We start from the raw sequence: 22,133 nt of genomic DNA, 5'->3' as shown, positions 1-22,133 counted from the left end.
CAGATACTGACTGGTTTTCTGATTCACGCCCCTAAAAAATGATTAAGGTATCTGTGACCAACATATGCATTCCCAAATCCATAGACTGGGGCCAATGACTTTATTTAAATTGCCTGATTTCCTTATATCAACTGTAACTCAGTAAAATCGTTGAATGTCGCATTTATATTTTTGTTCAGTGTACATGTACTAATTTATTACATTGTAACAATCACTATATACATGTGAATACTATAGGTCACAGCTGAAAGTGATTGGCTTTTCATTGCTTCGTATTTGTGTATAGTAACAGGGTCTTGTCAACATCTCTCACTAGCAATGTGGTCGAATGTGCAGTGCTGACATTTATAAGCATGTGCAACATTGTAGCACTGGTGAGTGGTTTCACAGTGGTTCCAATATACACATAACACACGGCTGCTTGTCGCTGTCAACGTTTCCAAGCGGAATAGCGTATTAACATTTGCTAAATAAAAACCTTTCCCCATCTGTCCCTCCTAAAATAACTAAATGTGATCAGGGGCATGGGGGATAGTTTTAGCCGACTCTGCGCGCACCTGCCCCTGACTTTCAACCACTTGCAAGCCGAGGATTCATCCACGGCCCGCGGGGCCTCAACGCTAAAAGGGCTATCGCAAGAAGGGGCAAGCATTCCCTATTAAACGATTGATTCGTTGTCACCATGAATCTTGTTATGTGAAATGCGTAACTAAGTTGAGACATGACAAGCACTCGCGTGTCCCCCAGTCCCTGCAAGGCATGCAGACCAGACACACCTCTTTCTCTCCAAGCAACCCACGAGCAAGGCATAGGCCTAATTGCTCAACGAATTTGCATTCACAGCGGGGCGCCCATTGTCCACCAAATATTCAAAATAGCTTTGATTACTCACGCATCAAATTTGTTGTTCATTATTCTCTAGGTGGGGTGGGAGTCTTCAGAGTCCGACCACAGCTCCCTGAATTCCGCAGGAACGGCGGCGCGCACGACCGAAGCGGGGCACGCGCGCGTAGGCTACAGTATCGTGCGATGTTGACGTGCCCCAGAGCATATCGCCTACAGATTAATGAGTAGATAGCCCCACAGTAGCAGAATACAGTTTGGTGTGTTGCAGAAAACGTACTGTCCCTCATCTGTGGACACTAGAGTATATGGAGTAGTTATTGTGATCCTCAAGACATGTTGTGTGTAAAGCATTGTGTGGCATTTTGATATGGTCCAAAAATCATCATTAGATAACACAAATAGTTCAATCATGATGGTCACAGCTGAAGTGTGGTGTGTGCAGGATACAACTTTATTATAGTCCCATCAGCAACTGCATCTTCTGTATATTTAAACACACAAACACACTGACAACAAAAACACAATAACACAGTAATACTCTCAGATAATAAAACCATTGTAATCAGTCAACAGTTGGAGTGGCAGTGGTACCCAAGTTAGTTACCACACCGGCAACACACAAACACACACACACACCCTGCCTTTTCAGCCACTGCGTGCAGAGCCAAAACACTGGCGGCTTCCTTCTTCCAAAGAATCTGTTGCCTAAGTAGTGCCGCTTCGCCCCATATCGCCCCCTGTACTGTTCATCATGCAGCCACTTCAAACAGCAGTCCCGGGTCCAGTTCTAAGGGTGTGAGGGTGACAGGGACGGGGGGCTGCAGCAGAGTCTCAGGTGTGGGGGTTGTGGGGTGAGGGGGCTACTCTGTTTGTGGTCGGAGGACAAGGGATTGATGTTAAAGCTGTCCTTAGCCACATATTTATAATCACCACACCCTTAATCCTAAACTCAAACATTAAGGGGATGACAAAATATCACTGGTTAGGGGAAACTTATATCTTCTCTGGGGGCATGGATGAAGGCAAAGTTCAGTCACAGGCAGCCCTGGGGTTTGGGTCTGAGGCTGGGTGGGTGGGTGCACTGCAGTGTGGTGAGGTCCGACCCCTTGCTTCTGCCCTCTCTGCCCCAGCAAGGAGCTCCATGAGTGGGCCCTTTGTCCCAGGCCGACGGGCCAGCGAGTGAGCATAGTGAGCCGGCCTCTTCAATGGCGGCTGTTTGTTTACACCGGCCAGCCCCGTCAGCTCCCATTAGCGCCTGGCCCAACGACAACCTGTGATGTGCTAATCGCAGCCGGGAGAGAGAGAGAAAGGGAGAGAGAGAGACAGAAAGAAGAGATGCCGATCGGCTCCCTGAGCCTCGCCAGGCTGGGGATAAAGGCCCTGAGCCCAGGCCGTGCGTGCGCACACAAACACACACAGTGTTCGGCATGGGGAGGAGGGGGGGAGACCCGCTCCTTTCATGTGTGGCCAAGGGCCGAAGTGATGTGAGCCCACGTCAGCAGAGCGGCAGCACAGCTCCCAGAGCTAACTACGCATCACAGATATGTGAGAGACCTGTCGCCAGAGAGAGAGAGAGACCTTATAAAATCCATAAATGTATCATTCTTGTGCAATATATATCTACAGGCTACATTGAGGTTTTTCTTTAATTATTTGAGGTCATCTGGTATTAGTATGTTATAATAAGCTTTAGAGCCGAACTGCACACCCGCAAAATAGCCTCCATGCCAATCGCCAAATGCCTTTGGGGACGAGCAAAATTAAACGTCTGAGTTTAATTCAATAAGAGAAAATCTGCTAAATGGAGAGTTGAAAATAAAGAGAAGGGTATGTTTGGGAAAATCTTGGTGGTGGTAAAAGAGGATGATAGCAGTGTTGTGTGATGATTGTGAAGCGCAGTCACAAGATGGGGACTTCATATAGGCCTACGGAACGTCAAGGGAACTATAGTCTACTGTTCAGATGGGTTAAATGGAAACTGACTGGACACTGACTGTAGGCCTGTAACCTCTCACATAGCCTTAAACTCCTGCAGAATTAACCATTTCTTGCAACAAAATCTTGACTGGGGAACAGGAGTGGAGAAATATGGTTACTTTCTTTCAGCATCTTGAGAGAATGCGCAGTTGCCACCTCTACAGATGATATCTATCTTTATCTGCATCAGAAAATAGCATTTCAACCACATAAAATATGCACCCAACTCGCACTGAAATCTCATCAGAAACATGTTGGGTTGTTTTCACAGATTTCTATTTCCCCACAACAGCTCAAACTGATGTCATTTGGACATTTTGCTCTGCGAAAGAAGCAGAGACTTTAGATTCTGTAAATTATTCTGGTGACAAAGGGTTTATTTTGTCTTCGAGGGCCGCATATAATGACAGAAGAGAAGCTACATGTATCTAATTATAGTTGAATAACAAATAGCCTACCAAAATGTAGTAAATTAAAAACACAAACATTTCAAATCAGGCAAAATAAATCCTGCACCCCCTGTCAAAACATCGTTCCGCCGTCTCTGAATGTAGCCTACAGCGCATTTTCTATATTAGCGGGTTAGCGGCGGGCGGTTGAGGGCCTCAGATGTTCACCTTATCATATAGTCGGGCGGGTGTGGGCCTCAGATGTTCACCTTATCATATAGTCGGGCGGTTGAGGGCCTCAGATGTTCACCTTATCATATAGTCGGGCGGTTGAGGGCCTCAGATGTTCACCTTATCATATAGTCGGGCGGTTGAGGGCCTCAGATGTTCACCTTATCATATAGTCGGGCGGTTGAGGGCCTCAGATGTTCACCTTATCATATAGTCGGGCGGTTGAGGGCCTCAGATGTTCACCTTATCATATAGTCGGGCGGTTGAGGGCCTCAGATGTTCACCTTATCATATAGTCTGGCGGTTGAGGGCCTCAGATGTTCACCTTATCATATAGTCGGGCGGTTAAGGGCCTCAGATGTTCACCTTATCATATAGTCGGGCGGGTGTGGGCCTCAGATGTTCACCTTATCATATAGTCGGGCGGGTGTGGGCCTCAGATGTTCACCTTATCATATAGTCGGGCGGGTGTGGGCCTCAGATGTTCACCTTATCATATAGTCGGGCGGTTGAGGGCCTCAGATGTTCACCTTATCATATAGTCGGGCGGTTGAGGGCCTCAGATGTTCACCTTATCATATAGTCGGGCGGTTGAGGGCCTCAGATGTTCACCTTATCATATAGTCTGGCGGTTGAGGGCCTCAGATGTTCACCTTATCATATAGTCGGGCGGTTAAGGGCCTCAGATGTTCACCTTATCATATAGTCGGGCGGTTGCGGATGGGTTATTAGCAATTGCGGACGGGTGCGGGGAACACATAACTGACCCAAACACATGCTAACAGACAGTGATTAAATACTGCCATTCAACACAGTTGAAAAGTGTTTGTGCACTATGGTACACTAAATTGGTTTAGGAAGTGTGTTTGTTGATAGGTCTTGTACACATAGCCCAACACTCACTCACCTCTTGAATGGCTCTCCCCAGTCTTTCCTGACTCTTCACCACTCTCCTGAAACACAAGCACAACACACCATCATATTATTCCCCAAAATAAAATTTTAAATGAACACAATCACAAGGGCATAGGGGCTAGGAGAAGGTATTAAGGGGGTAGGGAGTGGAATAGAACCAGGTCTACCTGTGTATTTTGCGAGCCACAGTGAGGGTGAACTGGCCTGGGGAATCAGGCTGGTAGGTGGAGGGCACTATGACATAGGCCCCTGGAGGAAGGCAGCAGGCCAGACTGACAGCCTGGGTGTAGCAGTGAGGAATGCAGCTGGCCACCGGTTCCTCCTCCCTGGGTACTGTCGACTCGGCCTGCTCCTGTCCCTCTGGAGTCTGGATACACAGAGAGGTTCACATGTAACTTGTCACAACAGAATCATCTTCATATAGACAGATTTTAAAGGAGGATTAAAACAACATATCAACAGGCTAAACCATAGATTCTACATTAAGGACATATTTTAGATAGGCTAACCACATACTGTTAATAAACCAGGGTCATATTTTATTAGGCACCAAGCAGAAGAAAATGGACGAAAACAAGGAGGGACTACTTGGACTTCAATAATAAACTCATTTAGTGTTTTTCATTGCAAAACGTTTTGCTAGAGTATTCCCTAATGAATACAACTCAGCTCACCTTGTACAGGTGAAAGCCGATGGCCTGGAGGTCAGTGTCAGGGCAGTTCTGGTGGAGGGTGACCCTAACATTGACCCCTGTTGACCCCGCTATGTTGTCACCCATGGTGACCGGGAACCTTGGATTCTGCCAGTGAGACAGGAAGTTCCTGCTCCCCCCGGCCGATGACCCTGTGACCCATGCGCCCCGTAAGTAGTTTGTCTCCCACTCCCCCTCTGTTACCAATGGCAAAGAGGGCCCCGGGGTCTTCACAGCACTGCATGACAATGGGGGAACATATAGATCCAGTTTCTTAGACTTGTAAGACAACATGATCTACAAAACAAATGGAATGATATATAAACCACTTTTGATGTATGAAAAGCAAAACTTCTGATACATTTTGATTCAGTATTTGGTCCTGGCTCCCTATTTGACCCATCTCTTTATGGTCACAGTCTTCTGCTAAATTAAGTGTAAATGTTAGTCCTACTGACCTGAGTGAGGTGGGGGAAGAGGAGAAGACCCTGAGCAGGAAGCTCCCCTCACCCCCCTGGAGGAAGGTACTGGGGACGAGCAGGTGGCAGCCAGGGTCCAGGTGTGTGTGTAGTACCACCTCACGCTCGTAGGCGTGGCAGTGTGTGGAGGCACAGGGAGGGCTGTTCAGAGTCCCAGACAGGTTCAAACACTTCTTCTCTACCTGGGGATTGACAGACAGACAGATGTACGTATTACACACACACACACACCACACACACACACACACACACACACACACACAGAGATAAAGATGAAATAATTAAAAGCCACACACACATTCTTATTTTAACATCTATCAGCTACAAGGTTACAGTGCAGTACCAACCTTCCACATGTGCAAAGCGATGGCCTGGTAGTGTTGGTGTTGTGTGGTGCTGCTGCCCTCTTCTGGTGACTGTGTGTAGTGGTGTCCTGTGTTCCTGCTATACCTTCTGTGCTGTAGCAGAGACACCAGCACCTCTCCCCTCTCAAACACCCGCAGCCAGAACTGAGGGTTGCTGCCAAAGCTACTGTTGTTACGGCAACCACCTGCTGAGTGACCTTTGACCCAGCGATCGCTGGTCTGGTGGCTATGAGTCAGTAGCTTGCCTATTGGACAGACAGGCGCTGTGAATCACACAATCACAACAACACTGGCTTTGCTTTTATGAAGGGGTAGTTCACCCCCAAACCAAAGATCGTCAGACGTTCTCATACATTCAAAACTATTCAACTTTGTCTAATGCTTATATAATGAGGAAGTATTGAGTGAGTATACCAGAATAGATGCTCTGTAGGTGTCCCTCCTCATTGATAGGATACCCCACTGTGACATCATCAAACTGCAACAGGAATTCAGTCTCGTCCACCCAGAACTCTGCCTCCTGGGCCCGGCCCAGCAAGTTCAGAGTACAGGCCGGGTCCAGAGAGTTCCAGCCTTCTCCACTGCCAGGTGAGAGTGGCCAGTTTATTACTGAGACAGAGGTTCTTAAGAAAATAATTATAGATGGATTCAGGCTCAAAATGACACAAAAGAACACACACACGCGCGAACCCTGCACGGGCATGAATTTTAAGCCCCACCCATGTCCGCGGTGTTCAGGCCCTGGGCCTTAAATTCGGACAAATTTAAGGCCCAGCCCTGCCCAAATGTAATAATATCTAGTGAGTTTTTTCAGACCCTTCCAGCGACTTTAAATCGTTAAAGGATTCTAGCTACACATTTCCCACGAAATTCTGCTGCAAACGAGAGTGGGAGAAGCTGTCTGTGCAACAGAAGTCACAGCAATGGCGCACACACAGGCAGAAAAGCAGAAGGGGGGGGGGGGGGGGGTGTCTGGTGGGAGAGGGGGGAACATTACCCCTGGGACCGCAGCTGTGCGGGCTCGGGTAGTACAGCTCAAACACAAACACCCTACCTCTCTCTCCATGCTCCCTCCCAGCAGCGTCTGCCCCAGGGGTTTCTGATCCTGATTAGACGTACTCCTCCCCGTTCCACCGTCCTCACGTCCACCCACTCCATCACACTCAGGGCATGGAACTGCCCCAACTCACTGGCACCTAGGGTATAAGGGGGCAGTTGGGGTAAATATAGCCCTAAACAATATTTTAGCTACTTGCCTATTAGCAGACTTGGGGGTGTGCCAGTACTTTACTTTGGAAGGTCAGTCACAAGATTTCAATAGAAGGCTTTCAGTAAGATTCTTAGAAAACGGCATTCCTTCTCCATTGGAGAACAATGGTCTGCACAGCCCAGAGCTATTTTTGTGTTTAAAATGTGAAAACAGCAGAATATTCCCAGACCAGTCATTTTTCCTCCTTACCTCCGGGGGCGCTGTGTACAGAGCAGCTGACTGAACAGCCCTCTCTGACCGCATGCAGCAGGTCCAGATCCAGCCTCCTCCTCCTGACCCAGTCACTGTCAGATGACCCCCGACCTTGGTCCTCCTCTGTCCCACAATCCCCCAGGCTCCAGCGCTCTGCCAGCCCCCCTGTCAGGTCTACCAGGGCCTCAGAGACCTGCCCCGCCCATAGGCGCTCATATGACCCCTGCAGCCTGGGGGAGGAGTAGGGACAGGAGACAACATGGTTGTATCAGAGAATGTCACAAAACCTAACTAGAGTATTGTATGGTATGGAATGGTATGTGATTGGAACAGTATAGAATATTTGGAGATCTAATATTAATGACTAGATGCAGAAATGCTGTTAGTCAATTTCAACTTTCTACCTGTCACTCACTTGGCGTAGGCCTTCTCCAGCAGAGCAACCCAAAAAGCAGTGGGGGATTGGCAGCGCGAGAAGCAGAGCTTGCCGCTGAGGCAGGGCAGCCGGTCGTCAACGGTTACCTCTGTCCAGCAGCCATGCTGCCAGAGACGGAAGAGGAAGGAGCCCCGGTACCCCCTCTCCCCCCACTGGGGCTGGGCAGGGGGCACCACCTGGGGGACAGAAAGGGTACAGGGCACTGGGTTTATCACAGTGTTTTGGTGGTATTGATAAAAGTCACCAAGTACTTAATGGACTAGGTCAGTGGCAGAAGCATAGTGTATTTGCTGTAAGACTTGAATATGTGGTAGTAACCTACAGTTGTAGTTTTACTGTTCACAGCAAAACCAAAAAGCAACAAAATACTTCAATGCAATAACATATGTGACATATGTGACCTTCCCGCTAGCCATGATTGACTGAGATAATGAGTGGGCTGGACATGCCAAGAGATGCGTTGGATTTGGTCTGCCATGTAGCCTGCTTCTGTCTATAACAGTATGTGTAGGTAATCCTTTCTAATACAGCTTTTTATAAAGATATCATGTAGTAGAACTGCATAAGTGTTGCTCTCCACTTTCTGGGGGACAGAGTTTGGATTGCAAATAAGCAGACAGCGTCAAAAAGAGAACACAGAAGGCTCCGGATTACATCTTCAAGCTAAGGGCAATCATGGCATCCGTGACAGATAGGGAGAAATGTCCATCCATGTATACGGTATGAGAGTCTAGCTAGCTACATTTTCAGATATTACACGTTTCAAATTTTGTCAGAAAGTTGTTTTCATTTCAAGTTAAAGTGTACAGTTAGCTAGCTAGCTAACGTTAGCTGGCTGGCTAGTTAGCTAACGTTACGTGTATGATCTGTGTAGAAATGTTATTTGTATCTCAGAGCCATTTGCTAGATATAGCCTAATGTTAGCTAGCTAACATTGAACCTGGTTAGCTACCTGCAGATTCATGCAGAGAAGTAACCTTATGACTTGGGATTTTGGTTAATTGTTTAGCTAGCTAGCTACATGTCTAAACGAAAGACTCCGCTATGCAAGTAACTATTCCAATAGAATTTGTATGACGTCACTGCAACAACCGTCGATAGACGTAGCTGGGAAATTTGCTCTGGCTATCTAGTCCGATATCAGAGCACCCTCGTCTGAGTGTGCCAGAGCGCAGAATAACTGACGAATTTACGAACGCTCAACACCCGTTGAATATAACCGGTGTCAGTAAACGTTGACAAAAAAAAAACGTAATTAAATTGTTGCCAGCAGCACAATTGCATTCATCAACGCTCGGGATAACATGAAAACAGCCTCACCAGCTCTGCTAGGGCGAGTAAAATGGTCAGAGTGAGCTGTTCTCTCATTTGTGTCTGGAAGTAGCTAGCAAGCTAGCCAACGTTAGCCAGTTAGCTTGACTGCTGTTGTTAGGACAAAACGTTTGGATCAACCCTACTTTTCGGCCAGAACGTCCAGCGTACACTTCGAGAGCGAAACGCTCTGAATTTACGAGCGAATCTTACAACGCTCTGAGATTACGAATGTCAGAGCACACTCTGGCACCACTCCAGATAAACTGTACGAACACACCCGTAGTATAAACCAGCCTTTAGTATTGACATCTTTGGTTGTTTAGTACATAGCCTCACATGTGGGGCTAAAGCTTAAAAGGGTGTGAACGATGCTGTCCAAAACATTCAAGGGCCATTTTCTCAAAAGTGTTTGTTAAAAACCATTTCAAATTTTGCTACATAAGACGGAATCGAGCCGGTCGGTCACATATACGTTACAAATTTGTGCAGCTTTACCTTGTTCATCAAATGCTGGTACTTCAGTAAGATTGTGCAGGCACAGAGGAACCAGCAGTCTCCCAGGAGGCCTTGCTTTGCATGGCCGTCATTGGTGTTGTCAGGGAAGAGTGCAGGAGACGGGCAGATCTCCTGTAAGGACAGAGAGAGAAATATGTCACCATTAACAGACACACAGAATCATTGTGAGCAGATTGGACATGCTTGTTTCCATTATGTGATCAAGTGTTCACACGGTGTTGAGGAAAAAAGAACATGAATGGAAGGAACACAGAATATAAATCGCATATACAGTGCATTCGGGAAAGTGTTCAGAACCCTTTTCACTAACGACAAAGTACAAATAAAAAACAGAAATACCTTATTTTACATTAGTATTCTGCCCCTATGCTATGAGACTCGAAATTGAGCTCAGGTGCATCCTGCTTCCATTGACCATCCTTGAGATGTTTCTACAACTTGATTGGAGTCCACCTGCGGTAAATTCAATTGATTGGACATGTTTTGGAAAGGCACACACCTGTCTATATAAAAGGTCCCACAGTTGACAGTGCATGTCAGAGCAAAAACCAAGCCATGAGGTCGAAAGAATTGTCCGTAGAGCTCTGAGACAGGATTGTGTTGAGGCACAGATCTGGGGAAGTGTACTAAAAAATGTCTGCAGCATTGAATGTCCCAAAGAACACAGTGGCCTCCATCATTCTTAAATGGAAGAAGTTTGGAACCACCAAGACTCTTCCTAGAGCTGGCCACCCAGCCAAACTGAGCAATCAGGAGAGAAGGGCCTTGGTCAGGGAGGTGACCAAGAACGTGATGGTCACTCTGACAGAGCTCTAGAGAGCTCTCGTCCTCTGTGGAGATGGGATAAACTTCCAGAAGGACAACAATCTCTGCAGCACTCCATCAATCTGGCCTTTATGTTACAGTGGCCAGACGGAAGCCCCTCCTCAGTAAAAGGCACATGACAGCATGCTTGGAGTTTGCCAACTGGCACCTAAAGACTCTCAGACCATGAGAAACAAGATTCTCTGGTCTGATGAAACCAAGATTGAACTCTTTGGCATGAATGCCAAGCGTCAGGTCTGGAGGAAACCTGGCACCATCCCTACGGTGAAGCATGGTGCTGGCAGCATCATGCTGTGGGGATGTTTTTCAGCGGCAGGGACTGGGAGACTAGTCAGGATGGAGGCAAAGATGAACGGAGCAAAGTACAGAGAGATCCTTGCTCCAGAGCACTCAGGACCACAGACTGGGGGCGAAGGTTCGCCTTCGAACAGGACAACGACCCTAAGCACACAGCCAAGACAACGCAGGAATGGCTTCGGGACAAGTCTCTGAATGTCCTTGAGTGGCACAGCCAGAGTCTGGACTTGAACCCGATCGAACATCTCTGGAAAGACCTGAAAATAGCTGTGCAGCAATGCTCCCCATCCAACCTGACAGAGCAGGAGAGGATCTGCAGAGAAGAATGGGAGATACTCCCCAAATACAGGTGTGCCAAGCTTGTTGTGTCATACCCAAGAAGAGTTGATGCTGTAATCATTGCCAAAGGCGCTTCAACAAAGAACTGAGTAAAGTGTCAGCATACTTATGTAAATGTCATTCAATTTAAAAAAAATTATAAATCAGTAAATTATGGGGTATTGTGTGTATATTGATGAGGGGAGGAAAAACTATTTAATCATTTTCAGAATAAGGCTGTAAAGTAGCAAAATAAATGTTAAAGTCAAGGGGTCTGAATACTTTCAGAAGGCACCGTATATTTTGACATACCTAAGGCCAATTCTGATTGGATAAATTGTAGGCCCAGGTCTCACCTGTGGCCGGAGCCATGTGATGTCATCCTGGAACCTGGCGATAGGGGTGGAGTAGTCTGAGAACAGGGAGTCCTCACAGATGAAGGTAGGGTCCTCAAACAGACCCTTGAATTCTACAGCTAAAACAGTGATGGAGGAGCATGTTATCAACACTAGAAGGGATATTCAATTCTATTTTATAAAATGTAATTTCCTGCAACATATACAGTTGAAGTCGGAAGTTTACATACACTTAGGTTTGAGCCATTAAAAGTCATTTTTCAACCACTCCACAAATGTCTTGTTAACAAACTATAGTTTTGGCAAGTCGGTTAGGACATCTACTTCGTGCATTACACAAGTAATTTTTCCAACAATTGTTTACAGACAGATTATTTCACTGTATCACAATTCCAGTGGGTCAGAAGTTTACAAACACTAAGTTGACTGTGCCTTTAAACGGCTTGGAAAATTCCAGAAAATTATGTCATGGCTTCTGACATCATTTGAGTCAATTGGAAGTGTACCTGTGGATGTATTTCAAGGCCTACCATCAAACTCAGTGCCTCTTTGCTTGACATCATGGGAAAATCAACAGAAATCAGCCAAGACCTCAGAAGAAAAGTCTGGTTCATCCTTGGGAGCAATTTCCAAACGCCAGAAGGTACCATGTTCATCTGTACAAACAATAGTACGCAAGTATAAACACTATGGGACTATGTAGCCGTCATACTGCTCAGGAAGGAGATCCATTCAGTCTCCTCGAGATGAATGTACTTTGGTGCGAAAATTGCAAATCAATCCCAGAACACAAGGACCTTGTGAAGATGCTGGAGGAAACAGGTACAAACGTATCTATATCCACAGTAAAACGAGTCCTATATCTACATAACCTGAAAGGCCGCTCAGCAAGGAAGAAGTCACTGCTCCAAAACCGCCATAAAAAAGCCAGACTATGGATTGCAACTGCACATTGGGACAATGATTGTACTTTTTGGAGAAATGTCCTCTGGTCCAATGAAACAAAAATAGAACTGTTTGGCCATAATGACCATCGTTATGTTTGGAGGAAAAAGGGTGAGGCTTGCAAGCCGAAGAACCCCATCCCAACCGTGAAGCACGAGGGTGGCAGCATCATGTTGTGGGGGGTGCTATGCAGCAGGAGAGACTGGTGCACTTCACAAAATAGATGGCATCATGAGGATGGAAAATTATGTGGATATATTGAAGCAACATCAAGACTAGAGGTCGACCGATTATGAGTCTTCAATATTCCCAGGTAAGAAGTTTTAGGTTGTAGCTATTATAGGAATTATAGGACTCTCTCTCTCTCTCTATACCATTTGTATTTCATATACCTTTGACTATTGGATGTTCTTATAGGCACTAGTATTGCCAGTGTAACTGTATAGTTCAATCCCTCTCCTCGCTCCTACCTGGGCTCGAACCAGGAACACATCGACAACAGCCACCCTCGAAGCAGCTTTACCCATGCAAAGCAAGGGGAACAACTACTCCAAGTCTCAGAGCGAGTGACGTTTGAAACGCTATTAGCGCGCACCCCGCAAACTAGCTAGCCATTTCACACCACATCGTTACAACAGCCTAATCTCGGGAGTTGATAGGCTTGAAGTCATAAACAGCAGAGCTTCTGGCAAAACGCACGAAAGTGCTGTTTGAATGAATGCTTATGAGCCTGCTGGTGCCCATCATCGCTCAGTCAGACTGCTCTATCAAATCGTAGACTTAGTTATAACATGACGACACACAGAAATACAAGCCTTAGGTCATTAATATGGTCGAATCCGGAAACTATCATCTCGAAAACAAAACGTTTATTCTTTCAGTGAAATACGGAACCGTTCCGTATTTTATCTAATGGGTGGCATCCATCAGTCTAAATATTCCTGTTACATTGCAAAACCTTCAATGTTATGTCATAATTATGTAAAATTCTGGCAAATTAATTCGCTATGAGCCAGGCTGCCCAAACTGCTGCATATACCCTGACTCTGCGTGCAATGAACGCAAGAGAAGTGACACAATTTCACCTGGTTAATATTGCCTGCTAACCTGGATTTCTTTTAGCTAAATATGCAGGTTTAAAAATATATACTTCTGTGTATTGATTTTAAGAAAGGCATTGATGTTTATGGTTAGGTACACGTTGGAGCAACGACATTCCTTTTTCGCAAATGCGCACTGCATCGATTATATGCAACGCAGGACACGCTAGATAAACTAGTAATATCATCAACCATGTATAGTTATAACTAGTTAACTGTAGCTTGTGAGGTGTGGAAACACTTTGTTGCTTTTATGAATTTTGTCTTGCTGCTTTTTGTTTTATGCTGCTCTGTCTGTATGCTACGTCTTGCTTGTCCTATGTTGCTCTGTCTGTATGCTATGTCTTGCTTGTCATATGTTGCTATGTCTTTCTTGTTCTATGTTGCTATTGTCTATATTGTAATTGTTTTTAATAACCTGCCCAGGGACTGCGGTTGAAAATTAGCCGGTTGGCTAAAACCGGCACTTTTACTGAAATGTTGATTCATGTGCACTGTCCCTGTAAAAATAAAAATAAACTCAAACTCAAACTAGTGATTATGATTGAATAAGTTTAATGCTAGCTAGCAACTTACCTTGGCTTCTTACTGCATTCGCGTAACAAGCGGGCTCCTCGTGAAGCAGGTGGTTAGAGCGTTGGACTAGTTAACTGTAAGGTTGCAAGATTGAATCCCTGAGCTGACAAGGTAAAAATCTGTCGTTCTGCCCCTGAACAAGGCAGTTAACTCACCGTTCGTAGGCCGTCATTGAAAATAAGAATGTGTTCTTGAAGTACTTGCCTAGTTAAATAAAGATAAAATAAATGTGGGAAAAATAGAGAATTGTTTTTTATTTTTTTTATTTTTTTTTAATCGGCAAAATCGGTGTCCAAAATTACCGATTTCCGATCGTTATGAAAACTTTAAAATCGCCCATTCCGATTAATCAGTCGACCTCTCATCAAGACATCATCACTCAGGAAGTTAAAGCTTGGTCGCAAATGGGTCTTTCAAATGGACAATGACCACAAGCATACTTCCAAAGTTGTGGCAAAATGGCTTAAGGACAACAAAGTCAAGGTATTGGAGTGACCATCACAAAGCCCTGACCTCAATCCTATAGAACATTTGTGGGCAGAACTGAAAAAGTGTGAGAGAGCAAGGAGGCCTACAATCCTGACTCAGTTACACCAGCTCTGTCAGGAGGAATTGTCCAAAATTCACCCAACTTATTGTGGGAAGCTTGTGGAAGGCTACCCAAATCATTTGACCCAAGTTAAACAATTTAAAGGCAATGCTACCAAATACTAATTGAGTCTATGTAAACTTCTGATCCACTGGGAATGTGATGAAAGAAATAAAAGCTGAAATAAATCATTCTCTCCACTATTATTCTGACATTTCACATTCTTAAAATAAAGTGGTGATCTTAACTGACCTAAGACAGGAATTTCTTACTAGGATTAAATGTCAGGAATTGTGAAAAACTGAGTTTAAACGTATTTGGCTAAGGTGTATGTAAACTTCCGACTTCAACTGTAATTGATACTTCAACATAACAGTAAAGCAAAATAAATTCATAGGCTAATAACAGCAGTACACAGGTATAGGGGCAACGTAATGTCAAGTTACCAACAGTTGTTTACTAAAAAGAGACTGTCACCCTCAAACTTACCCCGCTCATCTTCCTCCATCGCCTCCCTGTCTTGTCTGTGAATCACTCACGATGCACTACTTCTCCTCTACTCCACAACCAAGGAGCTGGGTTTTTCATGACCCCACCATTCTTGAAGATACAGCATTATGTTTTCTTCAAAATAATCAGAACAGACTGTAATGGCAAGATAAATTGGTAGCCAGCATTTGCATATCAAAACAAACAGCCAGATGAAAAGATGAGCATTGATGCAAATATAGACTACAGTTGTGGCAAAAAGTTTTGAGAATGACACAAATATTAATTTTCACAAAGTCTGCTGCCTCAGTTTGTATATACTCGAGAATGTTATGAAGAGTGATCAGATGAATTGCAATTAATTGCAAAGTCCCTCTTTGCTATGCAAATGAACTGAATCCTAAAAAAAACATTTCCATTGCATTTCAGCCCTGCCACAAAAGGACCAGCTAACATCATGCCAGTGATTCTCTCATTAACACAGGTGTGAGTGTTGACAAGGACAAGGCATTTTTTATTAATACATTTTTTATTTTATCTTTATTTAACTAGGCAAGTCAGTTAAGAACAAATTCTTATTTTCAATGACGGCCTAGGAACAGTGGGTTAACTGCCTTGTTCAGGGGCAGAACGACAGATTTGTACCGTGTCAGCTCAGGGGTTTGAACTTGCAACCTTCCGGGTACTAGTCCAACACTCTAACCACTAGGCTACCCTGCCACATGATCACTCTGTCATGCTGATTGAGTTCGAATAACAGACTGGAAGCTTCAAAAGAAGGGTGGTACTTGGAATCATTGTTCTTCCTCTGTCAACCATGGTTACCTGCAAGGAAACATGCGCCGTCATCATTGCCTTGCACAAAAAGGGCTTCACAGGCAAGGATATTGCTGCCAGTAAGATTGCACCTAAATCAACCATTTATCGGATCTTCAAGGAGAACGGTTCAATTGTTGTGAAGAAGGCTTCAGGGCGCCCAAGAAAGTCCAGCAAGCGCTAGGCCCGTCTCCTAAAGCTGATTCAGCTGCGGGATCAGGGCACCACCAGTACAGAGCTTGCTCAGGAATGGCAGCAGGCAGGTGTGAGTGCATCTGCACGCACAATGAGGCGAAGACTTTTGGAGGATGGCCTGGTGTCAAGAAGGGCAGCAAAGAATCCACTGCTCTCCAGGAAAAACATCAGGGACAGACTGATATTCTGCAAAAAGGTACAGGGATTGGACTGTTGAGGACTGGGATAAAGTCATTTTCTCTGATTAATCCCCTTTCCGGGTTGTTTGGACATCTGGAAAAAAGCTTGTCCGGGGAAGACAAGATGAACGCTACCATCAGTCCTGTGTCATGCCAACAGTAAAGCATCCTGAGACCATTCATGTGTGGGGTTGCTTCTCAGCCAAGGGAGTGGGCTCACTCACAATTTTTCCTAAGAACACAGCCATGAATAAAGAATGGTACCAACACATCCTCAGAGAGAAACTTCTCCCAACCATCCAGGAACAGTTTGGTGATGAACAATGCCTTTTCCAGCATGATGGAGCACCTTGCCATAAGGCAAAATTGATAACTAAGTGGCTCGGGGAACAAAACATTAATATTTTGGGTCCATGGCCAGGAAACTCCCCAGACCTTAATCCCATTGAGAACTTGTGGTCAATCCTCAAGGCCCGGGTGGACAAACAAAAACCCACAAATTCTGACAAACTCCAAGCATTGATTATGCAAGAATCGGCTGCCATCAGTCAGGATGTGGCCCAAAAGTTAATTGAAAGCATGCCAGGGCGGATTGCAGAGGTCTTGAAAAAGAAGGATCAACACTGCAAATATGGACTCAATAAAAGCATTTGACAATAAAAGCATTTGACACTTATGACATGCCTGTAATTATATTTCAGTATTCCATAGTAACATCTGACAAAAATATCTAAAGACACTGAGGCAGCAGACTTTGTGAAATTTAATATTTGTGTCATTCTCAAAACTTTTGGCCACAACTGTATTAGCTAGATTCACCATTGCTCCTGTACTCTTGAATTACCATATCCTACAGTGATTCCCCTTTTCATTGGTTATGGCCATAGCTAAAGGAGTCTACACAGAATATGCAAACGGAGCCGATGGAGCGTTTTATTTATTTAACGTAACCCTTATATGGTGGTCAGAGGAAGCCCAGTGGCCGGTAGTGGGAGAAGATGGAGCGAGACATTCGGCAACTTTTCTCATCGATTAAACATTTGAGCTCAATACAGTTTTCTGTTTCCAAAACTAGAACTGTTCCGAACAGAGTGGACTAAGTTTTGTAGACTTTTCTACCATTTCTACCAGCAACCATGTGCAACCAGAGAAAAAAGAGAAGACCACCTTTACAATCACACACAGAGACGCATACAATGCTCTCCTTTGCCCTCCATTTGGCTAATCTGACCATAATTCTATTCTCCTGATTCCGGCTTACAAGCAGAAACTAAAGCAGGTAGTACCAGTGACTTGTTTAATACCTAAGTGGTCAGATGATGCGGATGCTACGCTACAGGACTGTTTTGCTAGCACAGACTGGAATATGTTCCGGGATTCATCCAATGGCATAGAGGAGTATATCACCTCAGTCACAGGCTTCATCAATAAGTGAATCTACGACGTTGTCCCAACAGCGACAGTACATACATGCGACAGTACATACATGCGACAGTACATACACAGCGACAGTACATACATGTGCGCACCAACTGTCAAGTGTCTTCACTGACATTTTCAACCTCTCCCTGAACGAGTCTGTAATACCTACATGTTTCAAGCAGACCACTATAATCCCTGTGCCAAAGAAAGCAAAAGATAACCTGGCTAAATGATTACCGCCCTGTAACACTCACGTCGATAGCCATGAAATGCTTTGAAAGGCTGGTCATGGCTCACATCAACACTATCATCCCAGAAACCCTAGACCCACTCCAATTTGCATTGCGCCCCAATAGATCCACAGATGACGCAATCTCAAATTGCACTCCACACTGCCCTTTCTCACCTTGACAAAAGGGACACCTATGTGAGAATGCTGTACATTGACTACAGCTCAGCGTTCAACACCATAGTGCCCACAAAGCTCATCACTACGCTAAGGACCACTAAATATCTGCCTCTGCAACTGGATCCTGGACTTCCTGATGGGCCGCCCCAAGTGGTAAGGGTAAGCAACAACACATCTGCCTCGCTGATCCTCAACACAGAGGCCCCTCAAGGGTGCGTGCTTGTCCCCTCCTGTACTCCCTGTTCACCCACGACTGTGTGGCCAAGCATGACTCAAATACCATCTTTAAGTTTGCTGACGACACAACGGTGGTAGGCCTGATCAATGAAAACAATGAGACAGCCTATAGGGAGGTGCTCAGAGATCTGGCAGTGTGGTGCCAGGACAACAACCTCTCCCCCAATGTGAGCAAGAAGCTGATTGTGGTCTACAGGAAAGGGAGGGCCGAACAGGCCCCCATTAACAACAACAGGGCTGTAGTGGAGCGGGTCGAGAGTTTCAAGTTCCTTGGTGTCCACATCACCAACAAACTATCTTGGTCCAAACATACCAAGATAGTCGTGAAGAGGGCACGACAAAAACCTTTTCCCTCTCAGGAGATTTGGCAGATGTACCCAGATCCGTATTCGGTATTGTGTGTAGGTATTGTGTGTAGATTACTGAGGATTTTATTGAATTAAAACCATTTTAGAATAAGGCTGTAACATAACAAAATGTGGGAAAAATCAAGGGGTCTGAATACTTTCCGAAGGCACTGTATATGGCCAATATACTGCGGCTAAGGGCTGTGTCCAGGCCATATACCACACCCCCTCTGGCCTTATTGCTTAAATAACCTAGGCTACACTTTTACATGTAGACTAATTATTTATGTATATTTATGCACAATATATGTAAATATTATTGTTGGCCATTTTAGAGGCAATTTTATGTGAATTTCTGGCTCAGTTGACAGTTCCATGTATTTATTTTAGTAGTAGGCTCTTCTTATTAGTCGTTTACATCCCTATGAATGAATGACCTATATGTTCTAGAGTAGACCCATGTTGGCATATCAAAAAACATCAACACGTATTTGAATTTGGGAAGTTCATTTTCAGTTTGGGACCATTTAAATTGCACTACAGGACAATTCTGGGGACAGTGATGAAAAAAGCTAGCTAGCTAACATTGGCTAGAAAGTTGAAGTCAGAGGAGAGAGAAAGAGCAGCGTGCAGCAGTGCGAGCACAGCGGAGGTGAGGACAGAGAGGAGCCAATTAACTTCATTACTGGCTAAGTAGTCAGGGGTGACAGGTAGCTTAGTGGTTAGAGCGTTGGACTAGTAACCGGCAAGGGTCAAAGATCGAATCCCTGAGCTGACAAGGTAAAAAATCTGTTGTTCTGCCCGTTCCTAGGCCGTCATTTAAAAACAAATGCTTATTTTCACTGACTTGCGGTAAAGGTAAAATGATAATAACTGTGATTGATTAATAGTAGAATATAACTCTTGATGTACTTGACTCGTGATGGATCTCCTTTTGCTCTTTCCTTTCCATCTTGCTCCAGAGGGATGGATAACTGGTACGTCAAGCTGCCTGCAGTCACACATTAATTTGTAAAACATTATTCAATAAAAGACAAATAGCAAAATGTTGGGGCTTTTTGGTTTTTCACTTCTATAGTTCATATTAAATCATTTGGTGTAAACTAATAAAAGGCAGATATGAAGAACAATTTAAAGTTAGAGCAATTTTACCAGTTGTATTTACATAGATTGTCATTATAGAGACACCAATTGGAAACATGTGCCAACTCCACATGCGGCGTAAAAATGGGTGCTAGTTTTCAAGCTTTGTGGGCGGGTTGAGTTGTCAGTGCGTCATAAATTATTGCTCGCCTTGGCAACCCTGCTGCTACTCCAAAAATCACACGTGTACGCACGCACGTAGATCAACGGAGTGGAGTTTGTCTCAGGAGAACAGTAGTAACACTGATAGAACAAAGAGACAGATATTTCACCGGTTGTATTAAATGTGAAGCATTCAGTTGGCGTTTCCACTCTAACAAATACGGTGGCGAGAGGAAGCCCAGTGGCCACAGTTTTACATTACCAAAACTAGAATGTGTAACAAGCAGGGTGGACTGCGATTTTTAGACTTTACCCCTTTCCAAAGTTTCAAAAAATGGCGTTGTTTAGGAGTGCAAGCACAGAGGGGGTAACCGGGGCACGTCACATGGGGCTATAAAGATGAAGCATCGTTCAGAAGGTTTTCTAACCACCGAATGTGGTAGTGGGAGGAAGTCCAGTCGAGGGTATTGGGAGAGGATAGAACTAGGTGAAACTGCCCGACATTCTGCAAATTTTCTCATCGATGAAACATCTTCTCAAAATAAATTCGGTTCCCAAAACTACAAATATATTACCAACACAGTGCACTACGTTTTATAGACTTGGCACTTTGCCAAAGATTAGTTATATTTTTTATTGCGTTGTTTAGGAGTGCAAGGTCGAATTAAGTGAAATGCACACAAGTGAGGCGTTCCCTAACGGATACATGCAAATCAATGATGGAATGCGCCAACAGGATCTCACTAGCTCACGCTTGGCTCTGCCCACCTCCTTGTTTGTTCTGCCCACTACTATGATTCATCTGCTCCCATGGGAAACGACAGGGTCTGGTCTATCTTGGGTTGGTTATAAACATCTTTGGTAGTAGGCTAGCTATAAAGGTAATCCCAAGCAGAGACAATAGAGAAGAAACACAATGAATATCAGACTAGTCATTAAAGAACCCTGGGTTACCCTGGCTCCTTGCCAAAGTCGTGCATCGTTCACTGCAGTCAGCGTTTTTAAAATAATGTGAATGATGGCTAGCTGGCTAACGTTAGTTATTTAGCGTTAGCCAGCTAGCTAGCTAACGTTAGTAAACTAGGCATGTTAGCTAACTACGTTTTACATCGCTATTAGACAATGATAAAAACTACTTGAAACGCTGAAATCACATATTTTTGCCATAAGAGTGCATAAATACAATTGAGAAAACTCTGAAAAGAAACGTAGCAGGCAAATACCTGAATATAGTCCTGCCAAATATCTCCCGGAAGGACAGTGACAGCAAGCGGCCCATTCATTATGCGAATCCTTCCCGTTTGCGAGTTTTTGGTATTATGGTCCCACCCCGTGGCTATACATTGCATTACACAAGGTTTATCTGGAATGGACAGGCCTCACATCACACGACATAGCAACATTCGCTTGCTTGGATGGACGTTTGGATATAAGAAAACAGGTTGAGGTTAAGAGGGTTACTGCTGTAGGCTACTTCGAAAAATATTTAGCCAACGTTTAGCAGACGCTCTTATCCAAACCGAATTACAGGAGCAATCACGGTTAAGTGCTTATTCATCTTGAGATCAATGGCCTCCTGTTTCTTAATGTGTTTGCACACAATCCGGCTACTGCCCTACACAGGATATTTCATTCTGATTTGTATTCTGAATCTGATTTGGACTTGTCCTTTTGTTTTTGTGTTTTCACTGAAGGAACCTGTCTAAGTGCCCTAGACAAGACATGCTCAACAGAGACCAACGACTGCTTTGCTCACACCAAAGGAAATTACTCTAACACCCTTTACCAGAGACCAGAACAAAGAAAACATGGGACAATCAAAGAGTACAAAATAAAGGAAGAATGGCAAATGATATCAGATGAACTCAATAATCAGATGAGCTCCAAATACCTTCCAGGTGTGGGCATAGACAAAGCTCTGCTGCAATTCTCAGGTCCTAGGTCATTGGAGAAGCGGATCAAACACTACAAACAGAGATGGAACTGAATGAAAATGCTGCAGCATGGATACGTCCCTGGTTATCTCTATAGTAATAGACAGATCTGTAGCTGCCATAGAGCCCCCAGAGGATAGCACAGATTATCTGCTGCGTTGTATCTTTGCAGAGGCCTCCGCTGTGAGAGACCAAATGGATGAGTACCTCAAGAGACACCTCATGCACATAC

General features: G+C 44.6%; 2 protein-coding genes across 14 annotated transcripts in view; both read right to left on the bottom strand.

Moving 5' to 3' along the window:
- eif4e2 (eukaryotic translation initiation factor 4E family member 2) overlaps positions 1-1,018 on the bottom strand; it is a 30,653-nt gene extending 29,635 nt beyond the window's left edge. For all 6 annotated transcript variants that reach the window (XM_031807103.1, XM_031807104.1, XM_020453922.2 and 3 more), the window contains exon 1: positions 893-1,018. In XM_031807103.1, coding sequence (XP_031662963.1) covers positions 893-912 — 20 coding nt within the window. In that variant the 5' untranslated portion in view covers positions 913-1,018. The remainder of the gene's footprint in view (positions 1-892) is intronic.
- A 256-nt stretch (positions 1,019-1,274) lies between these two features.
- capn10 (calpain 10) lies at positions 1,275-21,289 on the bottom strand. Of its 8 annotated transcripts, none has more exons than XM_020453949.2 (15): positions 21,191-21,289; positions 19,635-19,713; positions 15,118-15,252; positions 11,419-11,537; positions 9,602-9,733; positions 7,772-7,968; positions 7,354-7,586; positions 6,949-7,090; positions 6,309-6,475; positions 5,877-6,139; positions 5,509-5,711; positions 5,033-5,288; positions 4,526-4,725; positions 4,351-4,396; positions 1,275-2,400 (listed from the first exon to the last, which is right to left on the bottom strand). In XM_020453949.2, exons 3-15 carry the CDS (start codon positions 15,134-15,136, stop codon positions 2,371-2,373), a joined length of 2,007 nt encoding a protein of 668 aa, XP_020309538.1. In that variant the 5' UTR covers positions 15,137-15,252; positions 19,635-19,713; positions 21,191-21,289; the 3' UTR covers positions 1,275-2,370. The 8 variants fall into 8 exon arrangements, with proteins under 8 accessions (XP_020309538.1, XP_031662299.1, XP_031662297.1 ...); XM_031806439.1 differs by having other exon boundaries at positions 15,118-15,228; XM_031806437.1 differs by having other exon boundaries at positions 19,635-20,840; positions 21,191-21,250.
- Between the last annotated feature and the right edge of the window lie 844 nt (positions 21,290-22,133).

The sequence above is a fragment of the Oncorhynchus kisutch genome, linkage group LG27, assembly GCF_002021735.2.
Source record: "Oncorhynchus kisutch isolate 150728-3 linkage group LG27, Okis_V2, whole genome shotgun sequence".
Lineage (NCBI taxonomy): Eukaryota > Metazoa > Chordata > Actinopteri > Salmoniformes > Salmonidae > Oncorhynchus > Oncorhynchus kisutch.
This window is presented reverse-complemented; position numbering and strand designations above follow the sequence as displayed.